Source organism: Podarcis liolepis, assembly GCF_965112155.1.
Source record: "Podarcis liolepis genome assembly, chromosome: 1".
In the NCBI taxonomy this organism is placed as follows: Eukaryota; Metazoa; Chordata; class Lepidosauria; order Squamata; family Lacertidae; genus Podarcis; species Podarcis liolepis.
The window spans coordinates 110,590,755-110,607,480 of NC_139554.1; the positions used below are offsets into that span (position 1 = coordinate 110,590,755).

A 16,726-nucleotide genomic window follows, 5' to 3' on the forward strand; every position below is an offset into this window, starting at 1 on the left:
CAGGATTTTATTTTTACCATTTCAATTTCCCAAGTATATAGTGGTTGAAATGGTGCTGCTCTCTACTGATGTACTCCCATCGTCTCTCTCTGAAGACGGAATAAGCCGAGCAGATGTTTTTTATGTTGCTCAAGCATTTCAAATCATTTTGTTTTGTTTAAGGGTGATCAAGGTTTACCAGGAGAAACTGGAGCTCCAGGAGAAAGAGGTCTTGGAGAACCTGGAGCAAAGGTAAAGTAGCATTCTAAAAGCTGTATATTAAAACTGTATAAAACTGCATGATAATAAGGCATTTAATTATTTTTGCATTGCATAAGTAGCCCCGTGTATTTAAAGTTCAAGGACTTAATTCTATTGTATATTTAGGAGAACTGAGTACCAGGGATTACAGAAACAGGAGAGAGAGGGAAAGGCTTTCAACAGCTACTGGTTCACAGTGGCTATATATTGCCTCAAATATCAAAGGCAATGTAGATCATTTGCTGGGAATCGCAAGTGAGGAGAATGCTGCTGTGCTTGTGTCTTCCTTGTCAGCTTCCAAGAGGCATCTGGTTGGCCACTGAGAAAGCAAAATGCTGGAGTAGATGGGCCTTTGGTCTGATCCAGTTGGGCTCTATTTGGGTCCTTAACTTTCCATTTCTCGTTGACATTAGGGGGAACCAGGTTCTTCAGGACTAGCAGGTCTACCTGGCCTGCCAGGAGAAGATGGAGCACCAGGCCAAAAGGTTTGCTTATTTTATTTGAGCATGTCTGTTTCTAAAATTAAAAGAATTACTGTAAGTGCCATTTGGCAAATCTAGGCTGGTTTCATCTATAGCCAAGGGATTAGTTCTGTGTGATGTGATGCGTTGGACACACATGATAACACCTAGAGAAAAGGGATGGAAGGATCTGCCAATTTCAGTTCTCTCGGTTCCTCATTTTCTTTCAATTTTAAATTCCCTTGTCCAGATTCCTGCAGCAATTTGAAATTATTATTTTCAAAAATCCTCAGCATTTAATGTGAATTTCTCCTAGTAGACACAGTTTTATGCAGTTTTGCAAAACACTCAAATTTTTGCAAGCAATTTTCTTCATATAAATAATTTTGGTATGCTAGTTTCACTAACATATATATTCTCCTAATAATATGCAGAGTTGTTGTTGTTGTTCTGCTTTTGTTGCGCTGTGGTGCAAAAGTGCCCCTCCTGACAGCAAAAATGCGGTAACACTTGGGGAAGCATCGAAGAACAATAGATAAAATGGAATGATATGTGAATGGCCCAGTATAAATTCACTGCTAATTCTCTATTATTGCATGAATGACACATTGCAGAATACACCTGCAAAAACACACACACAAAAAACCCCACCAGTCTGGAGGGGCCTTTAATGAGTCCTTGGTGAAGGGGAGAATTCCAAACAGGGACTTCTTGATTCACAGAGCAATATTTTAGCTGCTGAATTGCACCAATATATACAATGATATGCTACCACATTATCATATTTTTTTTTTGCAGGGAGAACCAGGATTACCTGGCCCCCGTGGTCCAGAAGGTGCTCCTGGAATTGGCATACAGGGTGAAAAGGCAAGAATTTATTTATAACTGGTCATGAAATTATGTGTGCTTTTTATTACCTTCTCTGAGAAAGTTAAAGTAGCTTTTGTATAAAGCAGCTTTTTCAACTTTTTCCTAGGGTGATCAAGGTCAAAGAGGTATACGTGGATTATCAGGACCAACTGGAGTGCCAGGACCTGCAGGGGCTAAAGTATTATTATTATTATTATTATTATTATTATTATTATTATTATTATTATTATTTTATTAAATTAATTTTATTACCACGTCTGGTGTCAGAAGTTGGTGCGGTGGAGCAGTTGCCAAGGGAGGAAAGGCAACAGCCCCTCCAGAAGTCCCTTTTATTATGCATTTGTAATTATTTGTGCTCATGAAATTACCTGGATGGCAATAGACAATGCCACTTTCAGTACTGTTTGCTACTGCAAATGTTTTGTGGTGCTTCCTTTTTTTATCAGTACTTGTTCCATATTTTTCTTTTTTTAAAAAAATAAAAATACTTTTTATAGGGGGTTTCGTGTTACAAAGCAACAGTGGCGTAGCGTGGGGGGTGCAGGGGGGGCCGGCCGCACTGGGCGCAATATCTGGGGGTTAGGGTTAGGGGGCGCAAATCCACGGGTTAGGGGGCGCAAATCTACGGGTTAGGGGGCGCAAATTACTTGCCTTGCCCCGGGTGCTGACAACCCACGCTACGCCACCGCAAAGCAAACAGGTAAACAGGGAATGGTACATCTATTGTCTCAACTTTCAATTCATGGTCTTTCTCACAGTTCATTTACGTTTGGTGAGAGACATTTTTTTCATAGACATCTTGCAGTTAGGGGAGAGGGGAGAAAGATGGGGATATTGGTCTTTCACTCTTTTGCCTATTCTTAGTGTAGCGGGGGGGGGGGTGTCAGCATCACATGGGCAGGTTCTTTGTTTATGTATTCATTTATTTTTATTGATATTGCGAGAGGTTAGGGGTTCCCGAGCTTGGTTGGTTCTGTTTAGTTGATTGCGGTGTGGCTGATTTGTGTGAGGGAGGCGGGCTAGGTTGTTGGCTCAGGTGAGCCATATTGATTTTTATGCTGTTGGAGGGGATGGGTCATTGTTCTGTTGTGCTGTGTATGTAGTAAAGGTGAACCACACTGGGGTGAACGCAAAAATGCCCCACAAGAGAGCAACAGTGGTGTGACTTGGGGAAGCGTTGGTGAACAGCGGATTAAGTGGATGTGTGGTGTGTGGATGGGTCAGTATAAATCCGCCATTAATGCAGGATTATTGTGCCAATAAGAGAAGTTTCAGAATAGACTCACAAAAACAACCCACCTATCTAGAAAGGCCCACAGTGAAAACAGAGCCCTCACTAAACCAAGGGCTCATCCTGAATTCATTTTATGTAGCATTTCAAGGCATAGGTCTGCTCTTTCAAGCTCTGTGCTTGACTGATTCCACCCCCCACCCCCACCAGCCCTGGCGCTTCCCCTGGGAAAACTTGCTCTTTACTGCTGAATTGAACTAATGGCAATCTGCAAAAAACCTGATTTGTTGTTTGTTCTGATTGGCGTTAAAGAGTGGGTTTTTCTGGAGAAAGTAACAGGAGGGAGGTGAGAGCTCTTGGGTACAGAACTTTAAAGCTCAGACCTGCGTCAAGAACATGCAGGGCAAAAGAAGTAAGGGTGGATGAGCCCTTAAGAGCATAGCTGTCAACTTTTCCCTTTTCTTGCGAGGAATCCTATTCGGAATAAGGGAATTCCCCTTTTAAAAAGGGAAAAGTTGACAGCTATGCTTAGGAGTGGGGCTTTGAAAAAAGCTTCACATCTCAATGATCTTTTATTAATTTTGTTTTGTTCCTTTACAAAGTCATTGCTGTTGTTGTTGTTGTTGTTTTATAATGGTAGGGTGAACCCGGTACACCTGGGCGTCTTGGAATGCCAGGTCTCCCTGGACGAGCCATTATGGGACCAAAGGTAATGGCCTCATTTCTGTTGCTTCGTAATGTTCAGTCTGGACATAGTAATGGGCCTAGCGACGGTTGCAATTATGACGGTCCTTGAATCCGAGATATTACTGAGCACCAAGGATGGCAAGATTTCTACCTGAAAAGCACTGTCAGGTCAAAACCATTGCAAAATCTGAATGTGGGTCATCATGCGTGAACATGCACATGTCTGTGTATGCACTGAAAAAAAGCCAATCAGAGCTGGCCAAAAGAAAGACCATCTCCACATCATAGAATTAATGTGTGTTCACAAGCATCACCTGCGCATGAGTTGTAATCCATTTCATATGGGAATTTTGTGACATTTGTAGCAGCCCTTAAATAAAGGCAGATTCATTTTTTAAAAGGATAGTACATAATATTCAAAATTCACTTCTCTAGTTGCATATGTATATTTTTGGTTATATATGTGGGTTTTTTTAATTGAAGGGTGATCTTGGATTACCAGGACCTCCTGGCCCAGTTGGAGAACAGGGAATAGGGATTCCTGGGGCTAAGGTAATAACCAAATCGGTATACTCATTTAAATTCAAAAAACAAATTAAAAAATAGAAAATGAACACCTAGCAACTAATAACTGTTGAAAAATGTGAACATGTTCTTCTTTTTTTGCAAACAGGGCGATCGTGGACATCCAGGACCACCAGGACCATTTGGACCAAAGGGAGATGGGTACCCTGGCCCACCTGTAAGCAAATGCAATTTTGACAAACTTGTGGACATTTTTCAATAATGTGTGCCGCCATATTGGGGAATATGGAACATTTGTCATTGCAAAGCAGTTAATAGTTAACCAATTTACTTTCTGATTTCAGGGTCTTCCGGGTCTTCCAGGAGCTCCAGGAGATCAAGGCCCTGAAGGGATTGGGTTACCTGGACCAAAGGTAAAATCTGGTAATTTTAAGTAAAATTATAAAATTATTGTTTCCCAATTAGGAGTTTGGTTTATTCTATTAAAAATGATTGTAGTGTTTTTATCTAATACTGTTGGGAAATGTATATTACAGTTCTTAGCTAAATATTACTGCCCTGATATATAAACTTCACATTTCCGTATATCTCTATCTCTATCTATCATCTATCTATCTACCTTTCCCTCTGTGGTGCCTCTTAAACCTTGAATTTTTTATTCTGCTTAATTTGTTCTCCTTAATGATTCCTTCCCACATTGATTGCTTAGCATGATAGAAGTAATAATAAGGATGAAAAAGTAAAACTGGACATTGGGAAGATTTATAAAAAATATATTTTTTAGGGTGATCCTGGTATCAGAGGACCAGCTGGTCTCCCAGGCCCAGCAGGAGAAGGCCTACCAGGGCCTAAAGTAAGTTATAATTACTTCTCAAATTGAAATGTATCTTTTCAGGAATAATTATTACTGTCTCCTTTCCCTATCTCTCTGCAGCTGTGATAATCTTTGCATTAATTTAGTAATAAATAATAATAAATAACAGGCATTGACAGAGACAAAAAGTTAATCCAAAGTCCTAATTAAATTAATTTGCTGATTTAAATCATCATCATCATAACCACAGGTCAAAGTCAATAGTTCACAAACCACATCATCCATTGACCATTTAGAGCAACTTGGGATATGTGATGTATGGATTGTTGTTTAAGGCAACGATAAAACATATTTATTTAGAAGTAAGTACCACTAAAATCGGGACGCGGGTGGCGCTGTGGGTAAAACCTCAGTGCCTAGGACTTGCTGATCATATGTTCGGCGGTTCGAATCCCCGCGGTGGGGTGAGCTCCCGTCGTTCGGTCCCAGCTCTTGCCCACCTAGCAGTTCGAAAGCACTCTTAAGTGCAAGTAGATAAATAGGGACCGCTTTATAGCGGGAAGGTAAACGGCGTTTCCGTGTGCTGCGCTGGTGTTGGCTCGCCAGCTGCAGCTTCGTGACGCTGGCCACGTGACCCGGAAGTGTCTTCGGACGGCGCCGGCTCACGGCCTCTAGAGCGAGATGAGCACGCAACCCTAGAGTCGGACACGACTGGCCCGTACGGGCAGGGGTACCTTTACCACTAAAATCAAGTGATGCTTCTTAGCAGATTTATAGTTAGGATTGAGCTGTAACATACATTGGCTGCCAGCCATGGACTCTCAAGAACCCACTTGTATCTCATAAGCATTTTAAGTAGAAGTGACGTGAAATGTGGCAATGATTATCACATTTTGCAGGCATATAAGGATGCTATGCTGTTTCTCTATTCAGGGCAATGTTGGACGACAAGGACCACCTGGAGCCTTGGGACCTCCAGGTGAAGGTATCCAAGGACCAAAGGTATTAACATTTCTTGCATTCAGTTTTACATGCAATTTGGGTTGGGCTCAGTTTTTGGCAATTTAGAGATGTTAAAAACTTTGTTATGGGTTGATATAGATTGGAAAGACAAATAAGACCAAAAGCATTTGCCAAGAAGGTTGTCATTAATCAAGTCTGAAAATCAGAGGTTTGAAGACAATCAGATACCATCATACTGTAGTTCCAACCACAAATGATGGTGGCATCATTCCCATGACCCACTGGGCAGCCTTTGGGTTTCAGGGGGAGTATGATTGCAAAGCTGAAACTAAAAGGAATTTATGGAAGGGGACCACCAGGAGTGGAGCTTGTGGCTTAATTTGACCCAATTTGGTGCAGCTCAGATACAGAAAAGGTTTGACAGATTGATACCTCTTTCTCTGTTCTGTGGGACTGGGGTGCATGGTGGTAGAGCGATTTGTCTGGTTAATTCTGATAATGAATGAGAAGACTCTGTCATGCCAACTAGTTATGCAAACCCCTGAGCAGTCAGCATCCAGAATCTTACACAGACAAGTGACATTCAGCTACCTGAGATTTACGGGTGAGGAACCTGTAGCTTAATGATGAGGAACCTGTGGACCTTCATCATCTCTGATCTTTGGTCATAGAAGATGGAGCTGATGGGTCCTGGGTATCCGACAACATATTGAAGGCCACAAGGTGCTGTAGCACTTTGCCACTACCTACTCCATTGGTTTTCGGCTGGTGGGTTGCTGCTCACTACTGAGTCATGATCCATGGTGGGTCACAACATCTGTACTACAAACATACATCGTGATGAAAATATTAATATGTGGCACCAAGGAGAACATATGCAGAATTCAGTCATGCTAAATTTGCTGGAATGTCTTTCAGTGTAAGCTTATTTATGAACAGGCAACTCAAATAAAAAACCTTTCCCTTAATTTTTTTTTTATTTTACTTTTAATCAAATTTGTGTAAGCAATGAAGGTTGATTTAGGGTAGACAATAAATGTCAACGATTCTGCCTTGCCTTCAGGGTGAGCAAGGAATTCAAGGAATGCCAGGACCCCGTGGGGCTCCTGGAGAAGGGCTTCTTGGACCCAAGGTATGGTATCAAAATCTAAAGACAGGTTTCTACCTGTTACCCAGTTTAGCTGTTTGAAGTTACTCATAATCTATTTAAAACAAAAAAAAAGCAGTGGAATTAATGTTATGGGCATTTTGAAATATATAGTATGGGAAGAATAGACAATTTTAAATTAAGGGGATTAAATATAGTCATTAATGGCTATGGGTCATGATGACTATTTACTATCTCTAAGGCAAAAGGGTAAAGGACCCCTGGATGGGGGTCAAAGGCAACTATGGGGTTGCGGCGCTCCTCTTGCTTCAGGCTGAGGGAGCTGGCGTTTGTCCACAGACAGCTTTCTAGGTCATATGGCCAGCATGACTAAACCGCTTCTGGTGCAACGGAACACCGTGATGGAAGCCAGAGTGCACGGAAACACTGTTTACCTTCCTGCTGCAGTGGTATCTGATTATCTACTTGCACTGGTGTGCTTTCGAACTGCTAGGTTGGCAGAAGCTGGGACAGAGCAACAGGAGCTCACCCCGACCTTCTGATCAACAAGCCCAAGAGGCTCAGTGGTTTAGGCCACAGCGCCACCCGCTCTAATATCAGGGGCAGTATGTCTCTGAACCCCTGTTGCTAGTGATCACAAGCAAAAGAGATCTATGCTCCCTACCATCTGCTGCCTCTTAGCCTGATTGACAGGTTCCACCAATCAATTCACTCAAAAGGAGTTTCTTCATACCTTGAGCACTTAGAATGGTTGTGATTATTCCAGAAAATCACATCAGTTACATGGCTACTGACTACAATATCATGCTCTAAGTGCCAGAGTTCTCTCCCTTCTACACCCCAGTCTGCTGAGGGTGGAGTGGGGAGTTGGTTCGGTGGATTGGCCAGTTTGGGGGCTTTAATTATGTCTTGATGTGCTAAGCGGTCAAGAAATTAGGATGGATCAGGCCTGTCAAGTCATGCATTGTTGTTTTTTTTAATGTATGCAATGGGAATTCATATGGTAGAGTCCATTTCTGCTGCAAAATGTAGGGAACTTCCACATAATACTATCTAGTCTTTCCCACCAGTGCATGTTGTTTCAAACAGAGGTGATTAATGTGATGACTTACGAATGTTGTGTAATTAATTCCAAGGGTGATCGTGGAGCTGCTGGAGAAAGAGGAAGAAAAGGAGAGAAGGGAAACATGGGTGACCCTGGTTCAGCTGGAGAACCTGTATGTAATAATATGCATAAGAAATCATTAATACTTTTTCACTTTAAAAATCATCTAACTACAAATGACACACATTTGAACCCCATGGGAGTGGGAGGAGTGGCACAAAGGGGAACAATTTAGAGCAGAGAAAGCATTAAATACTCCTTTCTCCCAGGAGACTTCTCCTCTCCAAATTCCTTTCCCCACACAAGTATTTGTTGTTGATTGTTTTCTTTTTTTAAACAAACAACTACAACCCTCCTTATGCTGTTTGTTAGTTATAAATTAAAATCATTTAAATACTGCTCTTAATTTAAAAAATCTCAGAATGGTTCATAATCATGCTGTAACTTACTTAACACAGCAAAATAAAATACATAAAACAATTTCAACCTTAAAACAGTAGCAAGGAAATCATCCCACAGATTGTTCTAAGAGACTGGTGACTGGGAGTGGCCGCTGGGACCATATAACACCAGTCCTAAAGGACCTTCACTGGCTCCTAGTACGTTTCCGAGTGCAATTCAAAGTGTTGGTGCTGACCTTTAAAGCCCTAAATAGCCTTGGCCCTGTGTACCTGAAGGAGCGTCTCCACTCCCATCGTCCAGCCTAGGGTTCTCCTCCAAGGGTCTTCTGCTGGTTCCCTCACTGTGAGAAGCAAAGTTACAGGGAACCAGTCAGAGGGCCTTCTTGGTAGTGGCACCCTTCCTGGGGAATGCCCTCCCTTCAGATGTCAAGGAATTACACAACTTTCAGAAGACATCTGAAGGCAGCCCTGTATCGGGAGGTTTTTAACGCTTTATGTTTTATGTTTTTAGATATTATGTCAGCAGCCCAGAGTGGCTGGGGAAAGCTAGCCAGATGAGTGGGGCATAAATAATAAAATGTTATTGTTATTTAATGAATGTTTGTCTTTTTAGGGCAGAACCGGAGCAAAGGGCGAGCAAGGTCTAACAGTAAGCAATTAATATTTTTTTGAAAGAAACTTCATTTATGCAATATTATCTCAATCTCTGTATGTGTCACTGAGCAGCTGTGAAAGATTTTTTTTTAATGCTTTATTTGAAGAAGGCATATATAGAGAAAGCTCACTGAATATCCAAGTATGTTGTTCAGAGTATTTCTTTATAATACTCCTGGCTATTGGGAAAAGAGGGATAAAGGAGGCCAAATGAAATAAAAATGACATTGTAGACATCACACATTATTTTAAAAAATAAGTCAGAAACCATGGTAGCCATACAACACTAGAAGAAGTCACAAAAATAAAGGAGTGCTTTTGTAGGAAACCGACCAACTATTACTGGTAAATGTGTATTTGTCAAAGTGGTGCTGTAGAGGGAACTGACCTGGGCTGAAGGAGGTACAGATCTCTGGAGCTCTGTCCAGATAGTACATAGAGCTTCACTTTCAGATTTAAGATCAGGATACTTCTTGCTTGGGCTGCTCTGTCTTCAACACCCACAGCTGGATGTCTGGTCCTCCTGCTGAAAGACTGCACTGGTGGACTTTAACCTGCGCACCCACCTTGACTCACCTTTGTGCTAAGTCAGTGGAGGTGCTGTGCTTACTGAGATGGGGATGAGGTGAGGTAAAGTGATAGCAAGCGCAGTGGCAACCCCACAAATGCACACACACCTGAAGCTCCCTTGAACTCACCATCTCTGTCCTAGAAAGCAGCAGCACTGCCACCAGGGGTGCTCCACTGCACTCCGCGCACACAAACAGCACAGTGGGACACCAGCACAGTGGGACACCAAAGACATCCTATCTTACATCCTTGGGCAACTCAGGCAAAATGATTTGATGCATACAAAAGCCAATACAGAATTGGCTACGGTAAAATAATCTTTGGTGAAATGCAGGTGGTGGAAAAGTTGCCTTACTAAAATGTCTCCATTAGGAGAAATAAATTCTATATTTTAAGAAAGGTGCTGCAGCATCTGATTGGGATTATAATATTCCCCTGCACACACAAAAGGCAGCCTATGAACTTCCAAGGGTATTCACATCTACTCTTAAAGCTCCTTAAGCCATGATGCATTGCAGCATTTAAGCATTGACTGAATGGTCCAGTAGTTAAGTGCTTAAGCTTCATTGCATGAACAATATTGGCAACAACTCTGATGATGAAAAATGCCTGAAATCTGAGGCATGCTAGCAGAGGCCGTGCTATAAATTGCTGGGAATAAAGCAGACGTCAGATAATGTATATGTGCACTCTTGTCTTTTCTAACCTAGAGAGAAGATATAATTAAATTGATTAAAGAGATATGTGGTAAGTTTTCAACAAGCCTTCTCATTTCAATCTTATGCCTGTTTGTTCTGATCATTTCCTCCTCCCAGAAAATGATTATCGAAACATCTGCAACTCCAAGGGGAAATGAAAAGGTCGCCCAATCATTTGGGATGTCAATTTAATATTGAAAAATTCACATTTAAATAGTTTATCACCCAAAAAAGAGCCGTGAGAATTAGAACACTAACAGATGTCTGCCTTTGGCAGGCACTTTTAAATTTAGCCTACATAGCTAAGTCAAAAGGAGAAAGTGTTCTGTCAGTCCCCAAATATTAGCAGTCCTTGGTCTACAGCCCGATTGTGGCTAATCTTAGATTGTGACCTAATGGGGAGTGGCCAGATTCTGACCTATCGGGGAGTTTGTCACAGTGGGAGGGTTCTTGTGATTCCATCTATCACTGTGAGCAGTGTGAATCTCACATTAGCAATAGATAATTTGAAAGTCTCGGTCATACTAAGGTCTCCATTAAAGCCATCAAGTAATTTAAATTGGTTCTGTTTCATCTGCAATCTTACTTCTATCCTAAGAAGAGTGTAGCTGTTAAGTCGATTCATAGCAGGCTGCAATTGATTGCCCCTTTTAAATTAAAAAATGCACTTATCCTCATATACATCACACATCGGGAATATAGTATATAATTAAAGCAAGCCATATGGTCTATCTGAATGGATTTGGCTTGTTTTTCTTTTTTGCAGGCTGCGGTATCAAATGCAAGGAGATACCTATGGAGCTTGTGTTTGTGATTGACAGCTCCGAAAGTGTGGGCCCAGAGAATTTTGAAATAATCAAAGATTTTGTCACTGCTTTGGTAGACAGAGTAACTGTAGGGAGAAATGCCACCAGAATTGGCCTTGTCCTCTACAGCCTGGAGGTTCGGCTTGAATTTGGACTTAATAGGTACACAACTCAACAGGATGTGAAACAAGCAATCAGGAAGATGTTATATATGGGAGAAGGCACTTACACAGGCACAGCCATCCGTAAAGCAACACAGGAAGGATTCTTTGGGGCTCGAACTGGCGTGAGGAAAGTTGCCATAGTCCTCACAGATGGCCAAGCGGATAAGAGAGAAGCCGTCAAGTTGGATATTGCTGTCCGAGAGGCTCATGCAGCTAACATCGAAATGTACGCCATTGGAATCGTGAACACTTCAGACCCAACACAAGTTGAATTCTTGCGGGAGCTGAATCTCATTGCATCAGACCCTGACAGAGAACATATGTACCTCATTGACGACTTTAATACTCTTCCAGGTAATCATGCCTCTTAAAAGAATTACTGGTCCCCACAGATCTTCTTCAAGCTTTTGGGTGCCTCCAGTCAAAGATTACCCTCTACATCCCTCACTAAAGATCTTGGAACAACATAGTGGATGTAGAGCATGCCATGTAGGAATGTTATGTTCATCCATATATCCCAAAGCTATAGAGATAGCTAACTTTTCTCAGGCCAAGGGCTGCATTGACCCACATTCAATGCTCTGGGGTCTGCATGTCAGAGTGGTCATAGCTGAAGTGTAAAAGCATGCATAGTTGAAGGATAATATATGTTTTTTTAAAAAAACAAAAACAAAAAAACCCCACACTATTAAGGAAACAGGACAGAAAAGACTTAAGAATGAATATAGACAACACTGACATGGACCAGAAATAGAATGGATCACCCAGTCCTTCTCTTGTCCCTTTGTGACCCAGGACACAAGCAAACAGGAATGAGAAGCTGAGGTTCTCAAAGGGAGAACTCTGCTAAGACCTCTGTTGTTCTCCACTCAGGGCAAGGGGGTAGGAATTAAAGCAAGACTTTCTTACGCATTTTCCTAAAATTACACAAATAAGAATTTCATATTGTGGACCTATCTTAATAGTTTGCTGCACCAGTTAATAAATGCTTAGGGCAAAATATACCAACTTTTGTGCAAGCACAAAAACATAAAATATGATGTGCAAATTCTTGCTTTGCAGAGGGGTGGCTGCCATGCTGTGATTATTCGTATGCAGTGGCGAAGCTCCATGCTCCGGCACTGGGGGCAGAGAGCAGGTGGGGGCGTGGCTGGCGCGTGCCCTGGGGGTGTAGCACATCATGTATGTGACATGCGTCCCGGGGGTATAGTGTGCCGCCGCGGCGGTGTGACGTGCATCCTGGAGGGTGTGGCGCCCAGCACAGTGGTGGATTGTGCGGCACATATCGGGGGGGCGGCCGCGATGGTACCACCCCCTCCTCAATGGTGCTGGGGGCAGTGCATTCTCCCCGTCCCCCGGCCCGTTCCTCCCCCAGTGTTTGTATGGTTTTTATGGGGGGTGTTTTGTTTTTTCTGTTTTTAATGGCTATTATTATCTGTAACTGCCTTGAGTCCCATCAGAGGAAAAGGCTTACACTCAGAGAACACTCATTGAAATTTATGGGCTTTATTAACCGAAGTCCCCAAATTTCAAGGGGTTTGCTGAGTAAAACTTAGCTGGACACAACCCATTTACTTTGACATAAACGGCTATGCTTTGGGGCTTGCCATCTGTGAAGAAAAAAATGTTCTAACAGCTATCCCAAGACTTAAGAAACAATTACTTTTTTTAAAAAAAAAGTTTCAACATAGTGAAAATTGCATGAGTAATATTATTTCTTGAACAAAATGTATTTTTTTCAACATTTGGGATTTTTAAATGGGTTTTTATTTTCTTTTGTTTCAAGCTTTGGAGTCCAAACTTGTTAACCAGTTTTGTGAAGATGAACATGGAGCCTTAATATATAATCGGATTGGAGCTGGAGGAAGCATAAATGGACCATCTATCCACTCAGTATCTTCTCGTTCTTCACAATACATATTGCACACAAACAGTAATAATGGACAGTCAGTTTTATCAAATGAATTTGAAACCACAGTGAAAGAGGATTCTATAAATCTTGGCCAGACTTCTCAACCATTAATCCCGGTACTCATTGGCTACTGGATATTTTCTGGATTCTCTCTTTTTACTTGTAGTGATTATTATTACTTATTAAATTTGTATATCACCCTTCATCCAAATCGCAGGACAGTTCACAGCTGAAAAATACAAAATGATAAGGTTTTCTTTAAAAATTAGTCGTAAAGAACTGCCTTTGCAGCTCAGTATTTTGAAACGGTATACTTATTTTCAATAAGTAGCTTAGTTAGCCATTAAGTTATTTCAATGAAGGATCTAATTCCAATGCTTTTAATTTAAAGGTAATTTTATCTAAAGCCTGCTGCAATCACCTGATTGATGCTTCATGCTTCCATAAATCAGGAAAAGACTATTTGAAAGCTGTGGAACCTACATTTTAGTCTTGAACTTGAAGCATATATGACTTTCATGTGCAAAGAACCAACACAAGTGGTTCTTTGTGGACAGAAGTAAAATGAAACAGGTCTCTATTAGGCTTCCCTGTATCACAGAACAAATATTTGTTTGTTTATCTATCTATCTATCTATCTATCTATCTATCATCTATCTAATCTATCTAAGCTGCTGTTCCCTATAAGGTGACATGGTGGGTTACAACAATGTAAAAATAGAATATTAAAATCAGTTAAAACAATTTATGATCAGAAGAATAGGTGGAGTTCTAAAAATATATATCTCAGATATCAAAAGACGAGAGGTGCATCTTCAGTATATGACAAAACTGAACAATGAAAGTGACATGCAGCTTTGTGGGGAGGGAATTCTTCAGCTTAGGGCACAGAGAATGTCCTCTCTGGGGCCACCACACCCTGAATTTTTGAGGGCGGTGAAACTACCAAGAGGTTTCTCTGCTAATCATAAGACCCAAGAGGGTCTGTAGGGAAGGAGTTGGCCTTTCAGATATTTGGGGCCTAAGTTATTGAGGGCAGTAAATGTAAGTTCACTGGTGATAAGTCCCTGCTAAATTTTAAAATTAACAAAACTGAATTTGTTTCAGACCAAAGAATTGCACAGGTCATCTCATGAGAACTACGATGTGGAACCTGATGATCTCTCATCTTTGTCTCCTGTTAAAGGTAATCCTTTTTGCAATCTAGTTCTTAACAGGATATGTCTCATAGGCAAAACAAAAAGAAACAAACAAACCTCACCACCCTTTCCTTAAATTCCTAGAGGGGTAGCCATTTTAGTCTGCTGCAGCAAAAATAACAAACAGTATAGTGACGCTGCAGGTATTATTATGGCATAAACCTTCAGGGATTAAAATCTCCTTCATCAGCTACATGACATGTCATCCCGTCTCTTGAATGGTTTTTTCTCTCTGTGTGTATAACATTATATTCTGCAGCAGTTACTTCAGCACTGCCATCATTGCCATCATCACCATCGTCATCACCGCCGTTGGCATCGCTAACAGCAGAGAAAACGCTCCCACCTTCTCATTCATCAGCTTCCTCCATGCCACCTACACCCAAACCAGGTCATTACATGTATCAAAGTTTTAATGCTCTTCCATTTCACCCTATATATAATAAAAATGTAATGATGTCGCTGTGCAACCCTCATTGGAGGATTTTGCAGTGCCTCCTCGCAATCCGGGATTTGCATGAAGAGGCAGTGGGTATGGAAAATGAAGGCAGATGTTTGAGTAAAGCAAGGGGAGAGGAAACTGCAAGGAAAATTGGGTTATTAAACAATAGCTGAAGTTGGAGTAAAGTATAAAGAAGGTACAGGTGTCTCCCCGCTTATGCGCATTCGACTTATGCGCAACTGTGCATATGCACGATGCCTGAAAGTAAATAAACCTGTTTATACTGCAAAAAGGCGTGAAGGGGGCAAAAAGAGTGGGAAAACAGCAAAAATTGTGTGGAAAGGGGGGAAATGGCCATCCCATGAGCCTTTGTAATTGCAATCCCATGAGTCTTTGCACCGATCTTTGAGGCCTGTGGAGAGTTGGGGTTTGGAGGGAGCAATTGTAGTGGAGTTCAGTGGATTTTTGTGGGTTTCCAGAGGTTTAGAGGGTGATGACAGGACTTTTATATGTGATTTCACATATACACGTGGTACCCAGGAACGCCACTTTCACATAAGTGGGGGCAGTGGCGTAGCGTGGGGGTGCAGGGGGGGCCGGCCGCACCGGGCGCAACATCTGGGGGTCAGGGTTAGGGGGCGCAAATCCACGGGTTAGGGGGCGCAAATCCATGGGTTAGGGGGTGCAAATTACTTGCCTTGCCCCGGGTGCTGACAACCCACGCTACGCCACTGAGTGGGGGAGACGCCTGTCCTGTGGGATATTTGAGGGCTCCACATCTTTTATCTCTCTCACATGAGGCAGCTGAGAAAATGAGCAGGTTTGAATATAGGAAGGGATTGACACAGAAAAGGGGTGGGTGGGTGTGTTTTAATAAGGGTAGAGAAAAATTGAGAGGAAAAGTTTTAAACAATAGTAGAGATGTGAGTAAAGCAAGACTGGAGAAATACTGAAGAGAAGAAGAAACTCTATCCATTTATCCATCCATCATGTTGGAGGGTGGTAGCGCATATCGGCACTACCTTCATAAATTTAACTTCTAACATGGTAAATGTTTGATTAAATTTGAACTTTATTGCCACAATTACTTTTGTAAAGCACTATAATGAGAATAATTATATTTTGTTTTTTGTTTTTGTTTTAAAGAAAATCTCTTGAGCCCTCCACAATGTAAATTAAGATTAGATCAAGGACCATGCCGTGTGTATATTATAAAATGGTATTATGATAAGCAGGCCAATTCTTGTGCTCAGTTTTGGTACGGTGGCTGTGATGGAAATGCTAACCGCTTTGATATCGAGGAAGACTGTAAAAAGACCTGCGTATTTTCCTCTTGAGGTAGGAACCAACAAGGCTTTTCTACAGACTCTTGTACTTCTGGAAAGAGCCTGTGCTGACACTGCCCCAATATTTTCAAAGAATGCTGCTTTCCTTTGCATGCTTATGAGCGAGTAAGCCTCAGTGAACAAACTGGAATTTACTTATGAATAGACTTGTCTAGGATCACACTTTCAAGGGCTTCATGATCGTGGAGAGGTTCATGCTACACTTGTGTGTCCTTTCACTCTCACCCAAGATCAGAGCTTCAGAATAAAATAAGAAAAATCAAGGTTGCGCATGAAAAAGTAATTCTCGACATAATACAGGTTGTGTGACCTGTGCCACACACTGTCAATACCATACTGTTAGTAGTCCCACTGGTTTGTGGGCTTAAACTGCATGGGGGGGGACCCCCCCCAAAAAAAATCAGCAGCAAAATATTTGTAAGAGGGTGGAGGAAGGTTGTGACTTAGACCTAGCCAGAAGACAAGCAGCAGCTGGGGATCACTGTGTCTCAGGGGGGTCTTCTCTTTTTCCCCTCCCTCTATGAGTTCCA

General features: G+C 41.7%; 1 protein-coding gene across 3 annotated transcripts in view; it reads left to right on the forward strand.

The window, feature by feature from the left end:
* Nucleotides 1-16,726, forward strand: part of LOC310703566 (uncharacterized protein) — a 40,241-nt gene that overhangs the window by 21,175 nt on the left and 2,340 nt on the right. The window contains exons 18-36 of one of the 3 annotated variants that reach the window (XM_083495935.1): nucleotides 163-231; nucleotides 654-725; nucleotides 1,500-1,568; nucleotides 1,678-1,749; nucleotides 3,443-3,511; nucleotides 3,973-4,041; nucleotides 4,163-4,231; nucleotides 4,359-4,427; nucleotides 4,799-4,867; nucleotides 5,762-5,830; nucleotides 6,855-6,923; nucleotides 8,036-8,116; nucleotides 9,019-9,054; nucleotides 10,340-10,376; nucleotides 11,094-11,651; nucleotides 13,084-13,325; nucleotides 14,317-14,395; nucleotides 14,668-14,799; nucleotides 15,997-16,188. In XM_083495935.1, the coding sequence (XP_083352061.1) occupies nucleotides 163-231; nucleotides 654-725; nucleotides 1,500-1,568; nucleotides 1,678-1,749; nucleotides 3,443-3,511; nucleotides 3,973-4,041; nucleotides 4,163-4,231; nucleotides 4,359-4,427; nucleotides 4,799-4,867; nucleotides 5,762-5,830; nucleotides 6,855-6,923; nucleotides 8,036-8,116; nucleotides 9,019-9,054; nucleotides 10,340-10,376; nucleotides 11,094-11,651; nucleotides 13,084-13,325; nucleotides 14,317-14,395; nucleotides 14,668-14,799; nucleotides 15,997-16,187 (2,121 nt within the window). In that variant the 3' untranslated portion in view covers nucleotide 16,188. The remainder of the gene's footprint in view (nucleotides 1-162; nucleotides 232-653; nucleotides 726-1,499; nucleotides 1,569-1,677; nucleotides 1,750-3,442; nucleotides 3,512-3,972; nucleotides 4,042-4,162; nucleotides 4,232-4,358; nucleotides 4,428-4,798; nucleotides 4,868-5,761; nucleotides 5,831-6,854; nucleotides 6,924-8,035; nucleotides 8,117-9,018; nucleotides 9,055-10,339; nucleotides 10,377-11,093; nucleotides 11,652-13,083; nucleotides 13,326-14,316; nucleotides 14,396-14,667; nucleotides 14,800-15,996; nucleotides 16,189-16,726) is intronic. The other 2 variants (XM_083495936.1, XM_083495937.1) reach the window with 2 other exon arrangements.